The 21,772-nt window shown below is 35.8% G+C and overlaps 1 protein-coding gene across 4 annotated transcripts in view; it reads right to left on the minus strand.

The window, feature by feature from the left end:
• The window catches only part of LOC123686707 (NACHT and WD repeat domain-containing protein 2), a 72,681-nt gene that overhangs the window by 27,445 nt on the left and 23,464 nt on the right, over positions 1-21,772 (minus strand). For all 4 annotated transcript variants that reach the window (XM_045626943.1, XM_045626942.1, XM_045626941.1 and 1 more), the window contains exons 2-3: positions 5,145-5,366; positions 4,912-4,991 (exon numbers count right to left, since the gene is read on the minus strand). In XM_045626943.1, the coding sequence (XP_045482899.1) occupies positions 4,912-4,991; positions 5,145-5,250 (186 nt within the window). In that variant the 5' untranslated portion in view covers positions 5,251-5,366. The remainder of the gene's footprint in view (positions 1-4,911; positions 4,992-5,144; positions 5,367-21,772) is intronic.

A 21,772-nucleotide genomic window follows, 5' to 3' on the forward strand; every position in this document is an offset into this window, starting at 1 on the left:
ATTCTCAAGGGCGTAGACACGGAGGGGAGTCTAGGGGTAATAACCCCCCATGATTTTCAAAATATAACATTTCGGAAATCTCGCAAAGACGAACAACGAAAAATTCCCCCAAATGTAGCAATAATAATCATTTTACTTTCCTTTGAAATCGACACGTCAGTATAAAATCGGACCCCTGTAGCAAATATTAATAAATATTCGGAAAACCGGTTAGGCATCACAAAAAAGTGGGACTACAAGAAACACCCTGTATTTCGAAAACAAAGCGTTTACGGACTCATGTTTATGGGCCATTTTATTTTTAAAATTATCCAAGAAATCTCTCATTTTCCTTCGTATCTGCAATTCAGGAACACCCACTATAAGATAAGAACAATCGAATTGGTAATGAAAAAATTATTTTGACTAATTCGGTTTAAACTTAGTTATCAAACTTATTTTTCCTACATTACAGATCTAAGTAAACGTCGTCAAAATTTTTTTTTCGATTACCCCCCCAAGAAAAAAAAGATCTACGCCCTTGAATTCTCCTATGCTAACTTGAGCTTTTAAACGGTGGAAATGGAAAAGTTAATGTTATCCTTTCATCAAAGAAAAAACGAGGACCTGAATTTAATGATTGGGTTTTTTTTTCTATGGAAATTTGGGGAGAAAATTGTATCCACCTTTAAACTGAAACTCAGAATGTCAGTAGCAACTGAAATAGAAAAACACCCAAAATATGGAAAGACATTTCCTCCAGAATATCGAGCTTCATCGAAAAAAGGCGATTAAAACAAGCTTTATATATTCTATGCTTTTACTACCAATAAAAATCGGATATTAAAAGTTTGAGGATTACATTATGTAACCAAGCGATATCGAACTCATTTCAAGTTCATTTTCAGACACTGAATAGGTTCTACAAATGAATGAGTATTTATATGAATTTAGGTACAAAAATGTGAAAAAAAATCACCAAAAAGAATCTCATCATGCTGGAATGACACAGTTCTTTTTTGTCATTCATAATTAGAACATTATATACAGGCCCTTTTCAGGCACGTAGAATCCAGTGGCGTGCCCTTATTTTCAACACGGTTTTTGATAACGAAGCTATGTCTTTTCAAATGGGAACACTAATATAAATGTTTTTCGATGTCGCCATTTTTCCAATTTTCGCTTATAACTCGAAAACAAAAGAAGGTGGCCAAAAATGAATACTACTCTTTTTGGTTTCACAAAAAAAGAGATAGAGAATGAGGTAACAGATTTTGTCTAAAAGTTGAAATGCTATAACATCGAAATTTGCCCACCCTGTACATAAAACCGCCTATAATAATTTTAATTCAAATTCAGCCTTTGCAATTGGGCACTCAGACAATATTATTCGATCCATTAGGCCAATAGTACCAACCAATAGACCGAAATAATTTCATAACATATGGACATCTGCTCTACCCAGTCCATCAAATGAATAATATTGGAATCTGACTGCTTTTAACGTTGATGGAAAATCTGGATTTCGATCTGTAGGTCCTATATCACTTACCTAGTGCAATTAATCATAATTGATGTTGGTAGGTAGGTATAAGATGCTCGATACAGTATTTATAACGATGTTAGTTGTCGATGTAATTTGAGAAACCATTTTCCGAGAATGAATTAATTGCGTAAATGAAGCACCAAATTACGAACTAGAGATTCAATACAAAATGACGAAGGAGCCGGTAATAAAAAAAAATATAAAATGGATTCGGTCCTTACTTGGAGGAAATTCATTATGAATGAAATAAAACAAAACAAGAACTAACTTAGTTATGTTTATAAAAAAAAATAAAGATAAAATTGAGGAAGAAAATAACTCTGGTGTCTTCATGTTAACCTGTAATGATTGCCCTATGGTTTATATTGGACAGACAAGAAGATCTTTCAAGAAAAGGATAAACGAACACCAAAAGAGTTATACATCTGATAGTTCGTTTTCAACTTATGCAAATCATTCAAAAGAATTAGATCACACCTTTAATCACAACTTTGAAATCCTCCATTCAGAAAATAAGAGCATAAGATTAACAGTCTTAGAATTCCTAGAAATAAACAGGTATAATACCCAAAATATTCTGTTGAACGAACAAACAGATGTGAACTCATCTCCTTTATTGAATTTCTTTCGATAGTTTGGAAATCCCAGGCGGCAAATTGTCCAATATAACTTTGAAGTTTATAATATCCTATCGAATATTTTTCTGCCAATGACGAATTTTTGTTTCTATATTTCCGAAAAACTCTGTACTCTTATCAGCCAAAAATGTAGCCTGAACAAGCCACAGTGTGGCGAAACAATAATCCAGTGGAAATTATTTTGATTTATTTTATTTTCAATGAAAAAATATGTACATCGTAGCAGTACAGCACTTACGTGAAGCTAGGAGCTTTTGAGTGCTCATTCATTCATACGCCAATTGCGTCCTTGGATATCACATATATCTATATATAGGTCTACAAGCCTTCAATGGCGCATGGATGACAAGCACCGACTTCACATCAGTGCATCAGAAAGTATAAATAGTCGCTTTCCGCATTTTCTGATGTAATGAAAATGCTGGACAAGCAGCGAGAATTTCCGACGAAAGAATTGGAATTTCTATCATTCTTCAGTGTTAATCAATTTCATTTCATGAACACTGGCTTCGTTGCTAATAAAAAACGTGGAAGGCATAACAGAGTTACTGATGGGCCGCAGAAGTTCGAAGTTCTCGGACATATCGAAGTCAACAGAAAGTTTGCAGAACTTTCAGAAATTGTGCGAACAAGTATTCAGAGAATTTTGAAGACACATAATTTTCCTCACCCATGAGATTCACTTGTCCAAGAACTCAATGAACACTACAAGATTCTGAACGATTCTAGTTTTTTAAATTCAGCTTTTTTCTCGGAAGAAGTCACATTTTTTGTGGATGATAATTTTAGAAAATAGTATCTTAGATCCTTCATCTTTCCTGACAATTTGAGAGGTGATTTTAATCTCAATCTACACCAGGACCTATTGAATGTCCTCAAGATCTGCTGATTTGACACCTCAAGACTTTTTTGTGGAGTCATTTGAAGAATGACGTGTTTGAAACAGTGAATTATTCAGAAATTTGACCATTCAATGCTCTTAGCAAATACATTCTGAAATAAGAGTTACTCATCGTTTCAATTATTTTCAATTTCTTCATACCGGTTGTCCCAAGTTATCGTATACAGGCAATATCTTTGAATGTTCCTTCGTTCTTTGGTTGCAATTCATACTTCACAAAATATTAATGTTTTTGTTGTTATTAATGACATACCAAGTATGTGCTATCGTTGTATTCCAAATAGAATGATACGCAATTTCCAGTGACAATATACAGGGGGTGCCACTTGAAAATGAAAAGTGAGGGGTAGCTACCAAATGTACGAACCTTTTTTATACATCATTGAGACGATACTTCAATGTTATTCAAATCAATTTTTTTTTTTTAATATCTTATCAAATAAGCTGGATATAGCCTGTATACGATAACTTGGGTCACCCGGTATAGATATTAATCGCGTAGAATGAATTTCCTTACGTAAGATATGAAACGAAGGAAATGATTCTGTAGGGATATTACATTGTGTTGGGGCGTGCCGTATAATAATTAATCGATAAAACAAATATAGAAGCTGATAACTATCTCTACAGACTACCTGACTACCTTGTAGTTCAAACAAATAATTGATTATGGACACTCATCATGATTGTATTGCAAATCATCTAATGTAAATTGAAATGTATGAAGGTAATTGAAGTTGAATTATTTCTTGGAAATAAAATATCGCTTTTTTTTCGAGTGAATGAGATTTCAAAATAATCCAAGGAAAAATCTGTTGAAATAGCTTTTAGCAAAGACGAAGAATTTCTCATGATTTTATTCTATTCCACAAATAAATTTTTCATTTTTTTATTCTATTTGAATTCTTCATATGACAGAGAGTGCTAGAAGTTTTCAACTGTGAGCAAAATAGTCACAAAAAATAAACAATATACAAATATACAGGGTGACCCAAATTCGATGCTCACTGAAAGCATCTCGAGAACTCTAAGAATTAGAGAAATCTTCAAGTACCTTCTATCTCTTTATTCAAAATAATAAGATATCAGAACGCCGATTATAGATATCTTGATTCGTTCTCGAGTTACAGGGAGTTTCTGAAAAATTACCATATCAAATATTTCGCTATATATTGGTTTTTGTTCGAAATATCATCTATTAAAAAGCATCCCGTTTTCGGTTTTTCAAATGTCATTCGATATTGAGTTTTGTCGTTTTTTCATGGGACACCTTGTATCGAATCAGATGAAGAAATAGCCAAGGGTGAATATATCAGCAGTCTGAAATCCTCGAAAAAATGAAACAATACCTCAATAGTTGGTTTTAATGCTAGAGAGTTGGAATGCGAGGACTATCATCATTCAAAATACATTAAGATCCGAATGGAACATAAAAATCAATTAAGAAAATAAATGCTGCGTGCAGAATTTGCCAAGGGCTAAGAAGAGAGTTGTCCACATAAACATTATGGCACCTTATTAAGCTGATTGTGATGATGAAATTGAAAGTGATATAAAAAGAACAACCTGCATTCAGAATGCATGAACTGCAATTGCGTAATGTCCAAATGTAGTACAGATAAAGCGAAATTTGGTCAACCGACCGGTTTTTTGTACATCCGCTGGTCTTTAAATCTTCTGGAAGATGTCAAGAGTAATATTTGTTGTCTTCATATTCACCAACTGAGTGATATAATTGAAATTTTTTCATTCACCAAATTTCTCCGCTTTCGAAAACGAAGGATCCCCATTTTATTAGGGAATTCATTAAATTTTGGATACATGCTCGAATATTTCTAAAAACTTACCTCTAATTCATGTTGTTCCAAGTAGTTCTGCAGTTCAGGTCCAACATACTCCAACAGTACTCGACGTTCTTCAATGAAATCTGAAAAAAAATTATAATATTCCTTATGTTATGCTCAGATCTTTGAAAAGCAAAAAAACTAATTTCAATATTTGCGTGATATCATTAATTATGTTAGAGAAACTATTATGGCAAAGAATTTGAGTTTTCTGGTGGAAATTGAATTGAACTTACCATATTTTGTGCTGGCAATAAATATTTTGACGCTCTTAGGAGAGGGCCACTTGCTGGTCTTGTGTCCTTGGAGTATTTCCAATATAGTTTCATCGTTATTTTTCATATTTCTATAGTATCAAATATATCACTCGGTTAATTAAGCGAAATTTTTGGAAACAAACTTTGATTGTCATCAATATAGATGGTTATTGCTTTCTTCTTCTACATCACATTAGTTGTCTGAAACAATGAAAGAGAACGATTAACTTTAAGTACATTATCGACATGATCCGATAACAGCTAATTGATGGAGAAATGATTTTAATATCTACTCTATTTCTCTTCATTCATGCAATCTTGGTTATTCTTTCAATTCTGATCAGAACTGATTTTGATAGCCTTTCGAATGCTCAAAAGAGGCTGTCACCGACGAAAAAATCAAAAAAGTTCACAAAATAATTATGAATGACAGTAAAGTGAAGTTGATTCTGAAGCGAGAGACAAATCGTACTACAAAAATGGTATCGAAAAGTTGGAAGATCGCTATAATCGCTGTATCGCCCTCGAAGGCTACTATGTTGAATAATAAAATCGAATTTTGCCAAAAAAAAGTATTTTACTATGGTAGACCGAAAACTTTTCAATTTGCCTGTCATTGTGGCTTCATCAGTTTGAACTTTCAACAGTAAAATTTGTGAATGAACAATTGTCGTTTTGTTTTATTTCAGAACTCGAAATGAAACAAATATTACACACGAATATATGAATTTACCGGAAATACAAAGTTTCATTGTGCATTTTCCACAACGGTTTTCAATCCAACGACCGCATATTTTACTCTCCACATTTCTGTAGAGTCGAATCAAAGTATAGACATTACTGTGAATTGACGCCATTCGCTGTATGAATGAGCCGAGTTCCACTTCTGTTTTTTTTTTGTCTACTCTACTAGTTCTCGTCAGATGAAATTCAATTTGATGTTATTCGAACTTCCGTTGAGACTTCGTGTTAAATCCAACTGGAATGACCAATTTCCTGTTCGAACTTCGAGATATAGATAGGTTTCAAGCTCAAAGAAGGTTGAATTGCTTGTTTATCTGAACGCTCCAGTCCGGTAGAGCTGTCCTCAAGATATTTGCCATGTTTTTCATTGATTGTTGACAAGAATTGTTCCGGTGAGTTTTTCCAGTCCACAAAAGAATATGTATGTTATTAGGCCAATTGAAAAGTCCCCGGTCTGATGATCAGATGGCGGTGCTAGTATCAAATCCATATGATTTTTAGTTAGTACCAACCTTCAAACGATACGTGTCAAAATTCGACAGTAGTCCGACCATTAGTTTGTGGGATATTGCGTTGTGAGTGTAGCTACTTTTGTTATTTGAAAAAAAGATGGAACAAAGAAAAATTCGCGTGCTGATAAAATATTACTTTTATTCCTTCAAAAAGCAATATTTTATCAGCACACGAAATTCTTTTTTTTTTTCTATCTTTTTTCAAATAACAAAATATTCAGAATGCATCTGAAATTCAACCTGTATACTGAACAGAAAATTCTATACAGTCATCCAGAACATAACAAATAACGCTTATCTAATTCCAATCGACGTTTTAATTCATTCCACCCAATGCAAGAATTGAGTGGAAAATATATTTCTCTATAGCTTTGACTACCTTCAAATTTGCTCTCTTGATTTCCATTTCTTTTATTCGATGGAGATTCAGAACGATAAATGAATTGATTCGTTCATCAAACTCGCGAAGAATATTTAAATTCGATGAATGATTCCCGATTAATGCTTCAGATGACGAAAATATAGCTCAAGCATGAAAGTGAGAAGATATTTCTACCCCGGGGGGTATAATGAAAGTGAATTCCAAGTGATTTTGGAGGTGCCAAAGCAACGGAATCAACAAAATCTCTCCTGAAATTCCTTTTGATCGGAGTTATGCTTCATTAGCCGCAGATAAGTCGAATTCTGTTAGCTTGGGAATTTGCTTCTCACGGAGATTTTCATCGAATTGGATGACGCAGGTTTGATTTCCTTCATTCAGAAAGGTTCAATGAAATATCAATGAATTATGTGCAAAAGGAATATTTTACTTCCGCTATATTTCTTTCCAAAACATTTGTTTCGTCATATCATGCCTTCTTTAGGTTAGTATTACTGAATTCTCATTTTACAAATGGGTGAGCATGTCTGAACATTCACTGTGTCCGTAAAGTATGGAACAAATTCATATTTAGCTAAACAGACCATTTTAAGAAATAATCCTGATACACGTCGATTTTTGATTTTCAATTTACCGTATTTTAAAATAATAATCTAATATACAGGGTGAATTACTTTCGAGTAATGACGTCACCGTCATTTTTTTTAAATGGAACACCCCCATTTTGTCTCAATTTCGGATTACTCCAGCTGAGCTGATTCCAAAAATGTATCACATGATTCCAATTGGTACAGGGTGGACAAAAATACAATAGTTTTGTGTGTGCTCATAAAGAAACGCATAATATTCTTTATCAGTTAAATTAACAATATAATCTAAAATACTTATTGTCTAGCGGCAATTGGTTTGAATGTGATACCTTGTAGTTTGTTATATTTTTAGATTAATAAAAATGTATAAAAATAAGAAATAATTTCTTTCATATTCCATCTGCTAGACCACAAGTACCAAACATGTTTGGAAACAGCTCATTTTTATTAATCTAAAAATGTAACAAACTACAGAGTGTTACATTCAAACCAATTGCCGCTAGACAATAAATATTTTTGATAATATTGTTAATTTAACTAATAAAGAATGTTACGCGTTACTATGAGCACACACAAAACTATTGTATTTTTGTCCACCTGTACCAATTGGAATCAACATAAGATACATTTTTGGAATCAGCTCAGTTAGAGTAATCGGAAAATTCAGACAAAATGGGGGTGTTCCATTAAAAAAAATGACGCTGACTTCATTAATCGAAAGTTAATTGAATGTGGAATAATAAAACCCAATTTTGCCTAAAACATGTGTTTCACTTCGGTAGACAGGGGACTTTTCAATTGGCCTGTTATTTATATGAATTCAGGTACAAAGAAGGTGGAAAAAAAAATATGAAAAGAAATTATTTTTGTTTCTCATATTGCAATGGAATGAAATAAAATCTCGATATAGACATTGTTGATACTTTTTTTCTCTATTGTTTGAATATCGTCAGGGAATCCTTTTGAATCCTTGGCGTGCGGAAAATGTAATAATATTTATAGTCGTAGAAAAAGCAGTAAAGCTGCAAGCTGCGAAATTAATCTCGAGAATATCTCATGTTTCCTCATCTGTCCTAATAATGAAGACTGCGCCAGGAATTTTCTTTCATGGGGTTGTATTAGGGGGAAACTTCAGGATTGCGTTAGAATTTTTCACGTTCCTTGGATTCAATCTCAGTGAGATTTTCAATGGAATGAATTCCGAACTTTCAATCAGTCTATATTCGAAACATTTTATGATTCGATTCATTATCGAAGTCAACAACGATGGCAGTGAAATGCACCGAATGACAGTAACAAATGAGAACATTTCATGTCAGCTATTAATAATCATTTGAAGTTCAAAAATGTCGTTTTTATAAAATCAATCAGTTGACTATCGATATCACCAATACTTTCAAGGTTTGTGTATCAGAAAATGGATCATTTAAAGCTCTTTCAAAGTGATTATGGATGTTTTCTTTGCGAATTTCAAACAAACCCCCTTATTTCCTTCAAATGGATCAATCCGATATTTTTCTCTTTCTAGAGCACAACTTACTACTTCAAAGCACGTTTTTAGCGGATAGGAGTAATAAAAGACAATTCATGGCGAGGGTTGAAATCGATCCTGTGGAAAAACGTTAAAAAATATTCCGATGATTAGATTATTCCTTGGAGTAAGTGTCTTATTTTGAAAGGGTAGGTAAGTAATAAATAGAATTTGGGACACGCTGAACAATCAGAGCATTACACGTTCATTTTATAATTCTGTGTAGATATGAATTTTACAAAATTGGACAAATATTTCACATTTCACAAAAATTGAAGATTTATTCTCTAAGTCTTGAAGTTCTTGAGGAGCTTTCAGTGAGAATCGAATTTGGGAAACCCTGTACAATATCTTTCATTGAACAATAAGAAAATAACAATAATTAAACGCCAACGTGTCTCTTACCGTTACCTACTCTGTATGAAATTTTCATTGTATACAACTTCTTGACAAGTTTTGTAAGTAGTATCTCAAAAACTGGTCATAGCAAAGCCAATACTGTTTGACATTATAATAGTGCACTCGAACTGAGAGTAATGACAAAAAAATTGGAATAATCCACGGACGACATTTTCAATTACAGGGTGAATTATGAACTAAACGAATATCATCTTGAATAATGTTTGACTCACCTCGTATCAAATAATAATTTTCATCAAAAACGAGTCTAAAATTATCAACTTATGGGTAAGCAATATTTGTCTCGCAAAAGTGTGTCATTCAAGATGTTTTCCTTTGAGAAATGTCAATTTGAAGAAATTGCACTTTGCAATTCACCCTAAATATAAACTTTCTTGTTCAGAAGGTCATATTCTACAAAACGAAAAATTCAGAAAAAATAACCGATGACAATTTTTTCATTAGGGTGCTGTGTGTTCCTTTAAGGGGATTTATTGACAACCCCCGAATCTATTCTAAGAGCCATTTCTGTGTTTATCCTCATATTCTTTACAACTCACGTTCAATTCAGAAAAAAGGCCAATAGCTCGGAATTGGCAAAAATATGATTTTATAGTCATCAATATGCAGAAATGGTTTCCTCTTCGTCCCTTGCGCAAAATATCTCCAGTAAAAATCATACAATACGGGGAACAACTGCCATATATCATTTTTCATTCGTTGTTGATTTCTTTCATTCGCCGGAAAATCAATATCGATATAACCCAACTTCATTTGTAAATTCTACGTTGTTTCAGCGAAGGGTATACACCCTAGGGTGCGCATTTAATATGCACGGTTATGGAAAATCTTGGTTTAGAATTAAAATTCAATTCGCGGGAACCTCGGGAATTGTAGCTATCCCGTTGAAAAACGGTTTATAGGTCAGATGAAGGTTAATAAATCATAAATCTGACAATTGCTATGGTAATATTCAAGGTGGCATACATAAAAAGTTTGTCTCTATTTCAGTATCGTAATGAGTTCATTACAGTTCTAAGAACAGTGCTGTAATGAACTCATTACAGCATCGTTTTCAGTTATATTTTTCGTTTTGTGGTTGTTCATACTGTACAATGTATAATTTGGAAATAGTGAAATGATTTGCAACATTATTCGCAATTTCTCTCAATTCTGGTGGTGTTAAATCGATTTCGACAAACGTAATTGATAAATTAAATGCGTAATTTTAAATTATTTAACAAGTCGAAACCACGATTCAAATTCAATTTCCTTAATCTGTCAATTTTCGTTACAGTCATAGCAACTGCCAAGATACAATACAAAAGTCACTAGGATGTATAATTTGAATTTTTCATTGAATTTCGACAATATTTCATAAAGCTTGACTAAAATAGAGATTGAAAAACTTGATAAATAAATACTTGTGTTGACTAGAGATTGAAAAACTAATACATGACTTAAAATCAAGTTCGTAAATCCCTAGAAGTATCTGATTACAGCTTAGCTTAATTAGCTTTCTCAATAAATACCTCAAGTCTTGAATAATGTAAATGAGCACATAGCTTCTGTCGAATATTTTGTATTCAATTTTTCGATTCTACACATTTGAAACAGCAAATGTGAAATTTTTCAGGATGGTTCGAAAATCTCTTGATGTATCAAGGGATGTGGAAAATTAAACGTAGGATCATATGTCCAAGTCCTTTTCAACAATCATGCCAACCAGCCTCCCAGATAAGGAATATATATATATATACTATATATAACTATATATATAATCTTCTTTCCCTCGTGATACTCGGAGGTTGGAGCTGCTTTTGGATATCTGCAAAATCTCCTCTGTTTGCGAATTTAATGCGACATTATACTGACATTGTTGGCTCTTTCAGACTAAAAGCTTTGACATGGTTCATCCCAACAGATAATGTTTTGGTTACTGAAAATGGGAAAAGTCAGTCACGATGCGAACAACATGCATCGTTTCAGACTTCGTTTTAGCGAAAATCAATCCTGAGAAGGGAAAACTTGGGAAATTCTCTCGAGTTTATAATAAAGTTTGAAAGGCATCGAAGGCACCTTGCTTTTTCGAATGAATATTTCATTATTGAACTGTTTCAGCCAATACTATCAGGTAGTTGATCATGATTGATTTTTTACCTTCAAACACTGAAGGTTCAACAAATGGCACACAATATTAGGCCAATTGAGAAGTCCCCGGTCTGATTCACATATGGCGGTGCTAGTATTAAATTCATATGATTTTTAGTTAGTACCAACCTTCAAACGATACGTGTTAAAATTTGACAGCAGTCCGACCATTAATTTGTGAGATATTGCGTTGTGTTATTTGAAAAAAGATGGAAAAAACGAATTTCGTCTGCTGATAAAATATTGCATTTTGAAGGGAAAAAATACAGTTGAAGCAAAATCTTGGCTTGATGAAGAGTTTCCGGGGTCTGCACCAGGAAAATCAACCACCATTGATTGGTATGGTGAGTTTGAACGTGGTGAAATGAGCACCGAAGACAGCGAACGCAGTGGACGCCTGAAAGAAGCTGTCACCGTCGAAAAACACAAAAAAGTGTCTGAAGCTGTTTAAGTGCAATAAATATGAATTATTGCGTCGATATGTGATAATTGATGAAACATGGCTCCATCATTTCACTCCGGAGTCCAATCGACAGTCAGCTGAGTGGACTGCACTGACACTATGAACCGAATCTAAAGCGAGGAAAAACACAACAGTCAGCTGGCAAGGTTATGGCATCAGTATTCTGGGATGCGCAAGGTATAATAAGCATTGATTACCCCTAAAAGGGCCAGACCATCAACAGCGATTAATATATAGCGTTATTGGATCGTTTAAAGGATGAAATCGTTAAGAAACGGCCCCATTTGAAGAAAAAAAGTGCTGTTTCATCAAGACAACGCGCCGTGTCACAAATCAATGAAAACAATGGCAAAATTGCATGAACTGGGCTTCGAATTACTTCTGCGTCCACCGTATTCGCCAGATCTGGCCCCCAGCGACTTTTTCCTGTACTCAGACCTCAAAAGAATGCTCGCTTGAAAGAAATTCAGCGCCAATGAAAAAGTAATCGCCAAAACTGAGGCCTATTTTGGAGCGAAAGACAAATCGTACTACAAAAATAGTCTCGAAAAGTTGAAAGATCGCTATAATCGCTGTATCGCCCTCGAAGGCAACTATATTCAGTTCAGTTCAGCCTGTTATGTGAATTCAAGTACAAAGAAGGTGAAAATAAAAACCAAAGTCAATACAGCTTTCGGATTTCCAATTATTTCGAAAAAAGAGATCTTGGAAAAAGTTTTCTCTTACTCTTATATGTAGCATTGAATTTTTGACAGCCTGTACTTTGGTTGAAAATCAAACCTCTTTGAAGGAATTCCTTGGGACCGCAAACCTCAGGGGGTATGATTGTTTTCCTGCAATATATCCCGAGTGTCGTTGTTGAAAATAAGAAATCGAACTGGTTGATATCCGCTTTCTGAATCAGTTTACCATAAAAGCACTCAGAATTGAGTTGCATAGACTATTTGTTCAATTTCAGTAGGAAATGATGACGGAGTACAAAACCGAGTCACGTTCATGCTAGGCAAACATTTCCTCTATGTTCAAACATTGGTTAACTGTCTTCACCTTTACACGAACATAGGTAGAGTGTTCAGAGGAGCAAACATTGCTCTCACCGAACTCCCCAATCAAGAACCAACATAGGGATTCTCTATAATTTCGAGGAAGCCACACTCAGGCGTTTCTTTGAAACTTTTCTGTTTTCAGGTGAAACCAGAAATAAAGAGCGAAGTGTGAAAAAAATGCCCCTTCGCTCTAGATTGCGATTAGAGTTCTATCACGTGTAGTCAGGGCCGGTTCGTATGTTTTTCGTTGAGGAATTTCCCCACGGAGTATACTGCTACACAAAAGTTAAGGAAGTTCGGAAATTTTGTGACCGTTTCAATGTTGCCGTTTTTCGTACACCATTTATGGGAAATAAACTGTTTACTTTCTTATAACAAGCCGATTGAAAAGTCCCCGATCAACCATAGTAAAACACATTTTCTTGGCAAAATTCGATATTATTATTCAACATAGTTGCCTTCGAGGGCGATACAGCGATTAAAGCGATCTTCCAACTTTTAGATACCATTTATGTAGTACGATTTGTCTTTCGCTTCAATAAAGACCTCAGTTTCGGCGATTATTTCGCTGTTGATGGTCTGTACCTTTTGGAGGTAATCAATAAATATTATACCTTGCGCATCCCAGAATACTGATGTCATAACTTTGCCAGCTAACTGTTATATTTTTCCTCGCTTTGGATTCGGTTCATCGTGTGCAGTCCACTCAGCTGACTGTCAATTGGACTCCGGAGTGAAATGATGGCGCCATGTTTCACCCATTGTCACATATCGACGCAAAAATTCAGGTTTATTGTATTTAAACAGCTCCAAACACTGCTCAGAATCATTGACACGTTGTTGTTTTTGATCGATTGTGAGCTCACTCTGCACCCATTTTACACACAGCTTCCTCATGTATGAACATTCGTGAATGATATGATGTACACGTTCAGACGATATCTTCACAATGTCTACTATCTCAACTTTACTTTAGGGTCAATCAAAATTATTTTGTGAACTTTTTTGATTTTTTCGTCGGTGACAGCCTTTTTTGGGCGTCCACTGTGTTCGCCGTCTTTGGTGCTCATTTCACCACGTTCAAACTTAGCATACCAATCAATGTTGGTTGATTTTTCTGGTGCAGACCCCGGAAACTCTTCATCAAGCCAAAATTTTACTTCAACTGTATTTTTTCCCTTGCCTAGACGTAAACTTAGTGGGGCTGAAGTCAATGTAGCTATTGGTATGATCAAGGCGGGATGAATTCAGAGAGATATTGCAAATTATTTTTCATTTAAGTGAAAGCTTAGTTTCTCCTTCTCGCCCATTGATATCGAGAAACTGGAAGCATGACCAAAAGACCGGGAAGTGGACCTTCAAGATCTACCACTCATGTACAAGATCAGTTTCTGACTGTGTCTACTCCTAGAGAGCCTTTGAGTACTTGTCAAATCATGCAACAGCAGCTTTTGAACGCTTCTGGTGTTCTGTTTTCGATTGAATCAGTTCGAGGCTTCAATCTACAATCTCGACAACTTTGAGAAAGATTCCACTAACTCGAAATCATATGCGACTGCGATTGGAATAGGCCAATTAGTATGTGAATTGGAACGATCAATGGAGGTCTGTATTGTTCACGGATGAGTAGAGATATGAACGGTTTTCGAATAATCGGCTAGTTCAGGTATGAACTCATCCTCTAGTGCCCAGAAATCGCAGATCGGTTCAGGAAATTCATCCATTCAGAGATGGTACAGTTACTGTTTAGGAAGGCATTTGTTCGAATGGCCGTACAGAATTGTTGGTGCTTAATTCTACCATGATTGCTCAAATTTACATAGAGCTAGTTATTGACAATATTGTGGTCGAATTTCTTGTTGTGCGAGAATTGTCGATGAAGCTCTGGAAATCCATGGTATTCCGCATTTGGGCTTACATCCTCGGTCACCAGACCTCAATCCCATTGAACACGTTTGGGATCAGCTACAAAGAGCTTTAAATCCTCACCAACACCCTCTTCATACGCTTCAAGACGGCTTCTACCTCAACTCTAGAGAGAAATTGATCAAGGCTACTTCAACAATCTGATCGAAAGTATGCAAAGGCCTTGTCAAGCTGTAGTTGATGTTCGAGGAAGCCATACTCTTCATTGAACTTCATTTTTTCAATTTTTTGAGTGAACTGGTTTTGTGCTACAGATGCTAAAAATAAATATTGATGAAACGATGCTCTGACATCAATGGAAATATCAGCTGGACAGTATTCTCTCACATCCTGATATTCATCAATTAAGAGTGGCGTATAGAATCATTTTACCACTTCAAACATAACTGTAGAGGCACCCGCCGCTGGCGTTGTGGTTGGAATGAACTGATGACTTAGTAATTGCAGCCGAGGAATGGAGAACAATGGCTTTTCATATCGAAAAATGGAATCCAAGCTAGGAAATATAGCTTTTTCAACTAATGCTGTTCCGTCGCTTTCTGCGGTTTCGATTCGTTTTCCATCTCCGTTCTTTCGCTTTCACCTCAACATTCATTGGCGATCTCTCCCTCAATCATGGAAAATACTCGTTTCAGCAAAGTTGAACTTCTCGAGGTTTCGAAACAAGTATTATTTTCCAAGTTCGGGCATTTCCAAGATAATGATGTTGTCATTCAAGGAAAAGGTTTGCTGCAGCAAGCAATTTTCTCTCAACTCCAGCGTTAAATCGATTTTGTGTATAAAGTTATTAAAGAATATTTTAACATAACATTTACCCTTATTTATGAGCGCTAAGGAATTTTCAACTGCAGGGGGACCAGTTTTTCGTCTCAATTATCTTCCCCAGAGCACGATGAAATGCTGTTTATTGAAATACGAGTATCATGGCGATTTCATTCATCCAGGAACTTCCAAACGGAAGCGGAGAGATTTGAAATTAGTGGTTCTAACGGGTGTTTTTTTTCGAGGTATATAACTTTAAGTTGGCATTTCTGTTCAAGATGGCGACCGATTTAACAGCTGTCAAGGGATTTGTGCTCAGTTTCGTTTGGCAATTCATTCCGAATAGATTCACGCCTGAACAATGCTTGCAAATAGTGCAATTTTATTTCGAAAATAATGGTTCTGTGCGGAATACGTATCGCGCACTACGTCCATTAGCGATGAAGCGCACTTCAGGTTGAATGGCCACGTCAACAAACAAAACTGTCGCATTTGGAGTGAAGCTAATCCTCAAGTGTATGTCGAAACATCGTTACATCCAGAAAAACTGACTGTTTGTTGCGCCTTATGGGCTGGTGGAATCATTGGTCCGTACTTCTTCAAAAACGATGATGGCCAGAACGTTACAGTCAATGGTGATCGGTATAGAGCCAAGATTACTAACTTTTTCATTCCTGAATTGAACAACCATGATGTCCAAGAGCTGTGGTTCCAACAAGACGGCGCAACATGTCACACAGCTCGTGCCACAATCGATTTTTTGAAAGACACGACGATACGAGATGAAGTGATTTCACAGCATGACGAAAGTGGTCAAGACATACTTGGAAGCTTTGAATTGGGGGAAACGGACTATCACTTGTTTCGATCGATGGCACATGACGTGGCTGACCGGCACTTCCGATCTTATGAAGAAGTAAAAAATTGGATCGAATTCCGGAAAAAACAGCGGAAGCAGATTTGTACGCCTATGTGAGTATAGTGTTAAATTTAAATTGTCCTTCAATACAACTACATCCCGGAAATTGGCCAATGAAACACGAAATTATGTATTATTCATCCAAATACACTGTATCTCCTTCAATGTTGCTTCCTTTCGTTCACATCAACGTATAATATAATCATAAAACAATTTTTGTTCGGGATTTGACTGGAATTCTATTTTATGACTTTTATCGAGTGAAAATGGGTGCTTCGGAGTAGTAATAGGAGTTTTGAATAGACAAAAAGGCTTTCGAGTTATACCAATGAATTGCGGTGTTTGTTGAATGACATTTGATGTGTTTTTCCCTCAATTTAGTATTATTGAGATTTTAGTTGAGTTCTTCATTAAATGTCGCCAAAATCATTGTATTAGTACTCATCATCTGGATGAAATAATCGAGAACAATCACATTCAAATAAATCACATCTTATGAAATCCTAGTTTTGTGGTGTCCAAGGGCGCAATAGACGCTTGACTAAACGAGCAAACATCGACTTCACGTTGGGTTTTTCCTCATTTTTCCACTTTATCAACCTCATTTACGATGATTTGAGATACTCTACGAGAAAATAATAGACTATTGTGTTAAATTTGGAGCGTTTTACGTCTTCGCAGCCCTCAAAATGGATCCACGAACCTCGATAATCAAATGCTGCTCCGAATGCCGGCAGAATATGAAATTAAATCCGTTCCCAAAACTCAATTCATTCCTTAAACCCTGAAAAATCTCGCAAACCTCTCACTGAAATCCTTATCAGGAGAGGACTGAAACTCAATTTTGAAATATAAGAGGAGTTATCCACCATGACCGTGGATTAACTCAATGGGAATAATGAAGGAGGGATTAGATGGAACTTCAAGCTACCTCAAGAGGAATAAACCCCGAGGAAGAAATTACGCGAACAGCCATTAAAACACAGAGACATTGAATCCCCTATGAAATGGGTATTGCAATATATGAGAGAACACGCTGCAGTTCTGTAGATAGCTCGCATGAATCGATATAAGACTTTGTCCTTTATTTCCATGATTGTACACGCATCGCCAAAATTGTTGGACACATTTATGTTAGTCGAAATGAGACACTATTAATATAAGTCAAGAAATGTATTACAAAGTGCATGTAATTAGTTCCGAATTCAATCTTAACTCAACTAGAAAAAAAAATACAAACGAAAAATAGTGTAGGTATAATTTAGGATGTTTTTTTTCGAGGTATATAACTTTAAGTTGGCATTACTGTTCAAAATGGCGACCGATTTAACAGCTGTCAAGTGATTTATCCTCAGTTTGGTTTGGCAATTCATCATGAATAGACTCACGCCTGAACAACGCTTGCAAATAGTGCAATTTTATTTCGAAAATAATGGTTCTGTACGGAATACGTATCGCGCACTACGTCCATTAGCGATGAAGCGCACTTCTGGTTGAATGGCTACGTCAACAAACAAAACTGCCGCATTTGGAGTGAAGCTAATCCTCAAGTATATGTCGAAACAGCGGTACATCCAGAAAAACTGACTGTTTGGTGCGCTTTATGGGCTGGTGGAATCATTGGTCCGTACTTGTTCAAAAACGATGATGGCCAGAACGTTACAGTCAATGGTGACCGGTATAGAGCCAAGATTACTAACTTTTTCATTCCTGAATTGAACAACCATGATGTCCAGGAGCTGTGGTTCCAACAAGACGACCAACATGTCACACAGCTCGTGCCACAATCGATTTATTGAAAGACACGTTTGGTGACCGCCTAATTTCACGTTTTGGACCTGTGAATTGGCCTCCAAGATCTTGTGATTTAACACCGCTAAACTACTTTCTGTGGGGCTATGTACAGTCATTGGTCTATGCGGATAAGCCACAAACTCTTGACCATTTGGAAGACAACATTCGCCGTGTTATTGCCGATATACGGCCACAAATGTTGGAAAAAGTCATCGAAAATTGGACGTCCAGATTGGACTACATCCGAGCCAGCCGTGGCGGTCATATGCCAGAAATCATATTTAAAATGTAATGCCACAAGATTATCTTGCGGATAAATAAAATTCATGTCAATCGAATAATCCATCGTTGTTTTATTGCAATTTGAAGTTCTATAGCTCTAAAAAAAACACCCTTTATATCCGCGATTTGATGATTAGAAGAACCCGCATCACGTAAAGTCTTTATTCTTGCTCCACTGAACACTGACAAGTGAACGGGAATTCTGAAGAAGTTGTTAAGGCATGATTAGTAAATATAGACCTACTGATTTAATCCTTCTTTTATGACCAAAACTCTGCTCCTAGCTATCGAGAATATGTCTCATTGTTTTCAGTAATGTAATCAAGGGATATGTTGGCCTTTATGTTACGTAGAAATTTTATGATTTCAGTTGGACCATTGTGAGTTTATCGAACGAAACCAATGTCTTTCTAACGTTCTTCAATATCCCATCATCCTTTTGATTCGGAAACGATTTGTTCAAATCAAAGACGGTAAATATTCCGTTTATATTCCTCATGGTTTCTAGGTAGAAGTAGTATATATCAGTTTCTGCGATTTCCGAGAGATTGAAGTGTGTTAAACAGACCGTATAGCATTGGTTCACCCTCGTCAAACTCAGAAAGCTTTGTTGTCAAGGAGGGGATTCAGTTTTCATCGCAATTCACAATATGAACCGAAGCTTAATCATCTTCTGACTGCGTAAGGGAGGAAAAGGGTTTTAGGTCAATTCTCCCGGCTTGCTTAGAATGCAAAGATGACAATTTATGAACTTTTCACCTTGGTACTTAACGACTAATCGATAAGTTCTCAGATCGACTAACACTTAGCTCCTTTTTATGAGAGGAGGAAAATGCAAACGACTTCCCATCTAGGGACACACCTTGAGATTGCAATGGGGGAAATTCAGGGAGAAGACTTATCTCTACAGTCAATATACTTCCAGAGATTTATCTGTTTGTTTCCAGCTGGGACCCAGGAATGTAGAATTAATACTGGCACTACAGTGAAATTGAATGTGAAAATTTGCAAATTTCCCACAATGGTTCAGTATTTCTTCCCTATTATCCTACCATATAAAGTCAACAGGAATTAAAAATACTTTTGTTAAAATATAAAAACAGGTTGGAGAACAAATTATATAGTTGTTTGTGTGAAACCAAGAATGGGAATCTATACTCTCTAATCGCTAACTTATATAATTTATATCGAAAGTAAAATCTGAGAAATTTCAGAAATTATCAAAGTAGTATGTTTTTTCCCAAATTTCGAGTTTAAATTTCCTCAAAACTGTGAGGTCTACGAAAAATCGGTGAGAGGTGTCAGAATTAACGATCCCTAACTAGCCGAATTCGGAACTCACCCAGAAATTCATGCAAAATCTTCCATACCTAACCCTTAGAAAATTGAAAAAAAAAATTAAAAGCTCCCCCATGGTAATATTGTGCCTCTTTATTGATTGATTCGATTACGTAGATCACAAAAATGCTTACAGTGGTAAGCAACTTTAAGTTGGCATTACTGTTCAAGATGGCGACCGATTTAACAGCTGTCAAGTGATTTATTCTCAGTTTGGTTTGGCAATTCATCATGAATAGATTCACGCCTGAACAACTTTTGCAAATTTATTTTGAAAATAATGATTCTGTGCGGAAACAAACAAAACTGCTGCATTTGGAGTGAAGCTAATCCTCAAGTGTATGTCGAAACACCGTTACATCCAGAAAAACTGACTGTTTGGTGCGCTTTATGGGCTGGTGGAATCATTGGTCCGTACTTCTTCAAAAACGATGCATGATTATGGCCAGAACGTTACAGTCAATGGTGATCGGTAAAGAGCCATGATTACTAACTTTTTCATTCCTGAATTGAACAACCATGATGTCCAGGAGCTGTGGTTCCAACAAGACGGCGCAAAATGTCACACAGCTCGTGCCACAATCGATTTATTGAAAGACACGTTTGGTGATCGCCTAATTTCACGTTTTGGACCTGTGAATTGGCCTTCAAGATCTTGTGATTCAACACCGCTAGACTACTTTTTGTGGGGCTATGTAAAGTCATTGGTCTATGCGGATAAGCCACAAACCCTTGACCATTTGGAAGACAACATTCGCCGTATTATTGCTGATATATGTCAATCGAATAATCCATCGTTGTTTTATTGCAATTTAAAGTTCTATAGCTCTAAAAAAACACCCTTTATAACGATTCTTGTATAGAAATTCAATTTTTACCGATTTTTCCACAAATTTCGAGTTGAAATTCTCTTAAACTGTGAGATCTAGGAAAAATTTGTAAGCGGTGTTAGGATAGAAAACCTCTAATCAGCCGAATTTCGAACTCGCCCGAAAATATTTCACACATAGTTCAAATTTGGGGACAGGAATGAGATATTATTAATATCCAGCATCAGAATGTTAACTTATATATTGCCCCATAGGTAGTCGTTCCCAAACCGGCCTGGTCTGTTTGGAATGATGTGAAAAGTTATCTAATAACAGAGTTGGATGCACATCTGCTCTTATCCCTTTCCTCCCCTGCGTTGTAACTTTAACATCCCCCAAACAATAATATCGAGGAATTTCAATGGAACAGGCAGCAGAAAAGAGATGTTTTTTCAACGTGATCCGAATGGTGCATTAGAGTGTGGAAAATCTGATTTTCTAGATAGGCAACGGAAATGGAACAATCTGACGTTTCGGTTCAATGAGTTGAAAAAATAGATCTCATTTTATTTTTTGCGAAAGTTTCCGGTTATGATCGCGGAGGAGTATTTATTTTCTTGTTTTTCGCTTGTTTTTGGTTGGAACAGGACTTTCGATTCTGATGGCAATCTCTGAAGTGTAAATATTTCAATTAGGATTCACAGCAGAGGGAACAGAATTTCTTACGTCATCTTTTGATTTCAGAATAGTTATTTCTCTAATTCTGTGGTTATTCCGTTCATTCTTCCACATCTTGTAGAACAAAATCGTGCGAGAATATATCAGAAACGCACAGTTTTCATGGTTATATTTTATTATTCTATGTTGGTACTCCGAACTTTCCGCCACGGCTTTATCTGTCAATTCATCAATTTGCCTTAAAGAAATCAGTTCTGCCAACCAACATTTTTCAATGCAAAAAT

The sequence above is a fragment of the Harmonia axyridis genome, chromosome X (genome assembly GCF_914767665.1).
Source record: "Harmonia axyridis chromosome X, icHarAxyr1.1, whole genome shotgun sequence".
Lineage (NCBI taxonomy): Eukaryota > Metazoa > Arthropoda > Insecta > Coleoptera > Coccinellidae > Harmonia > Harmonia axyridis.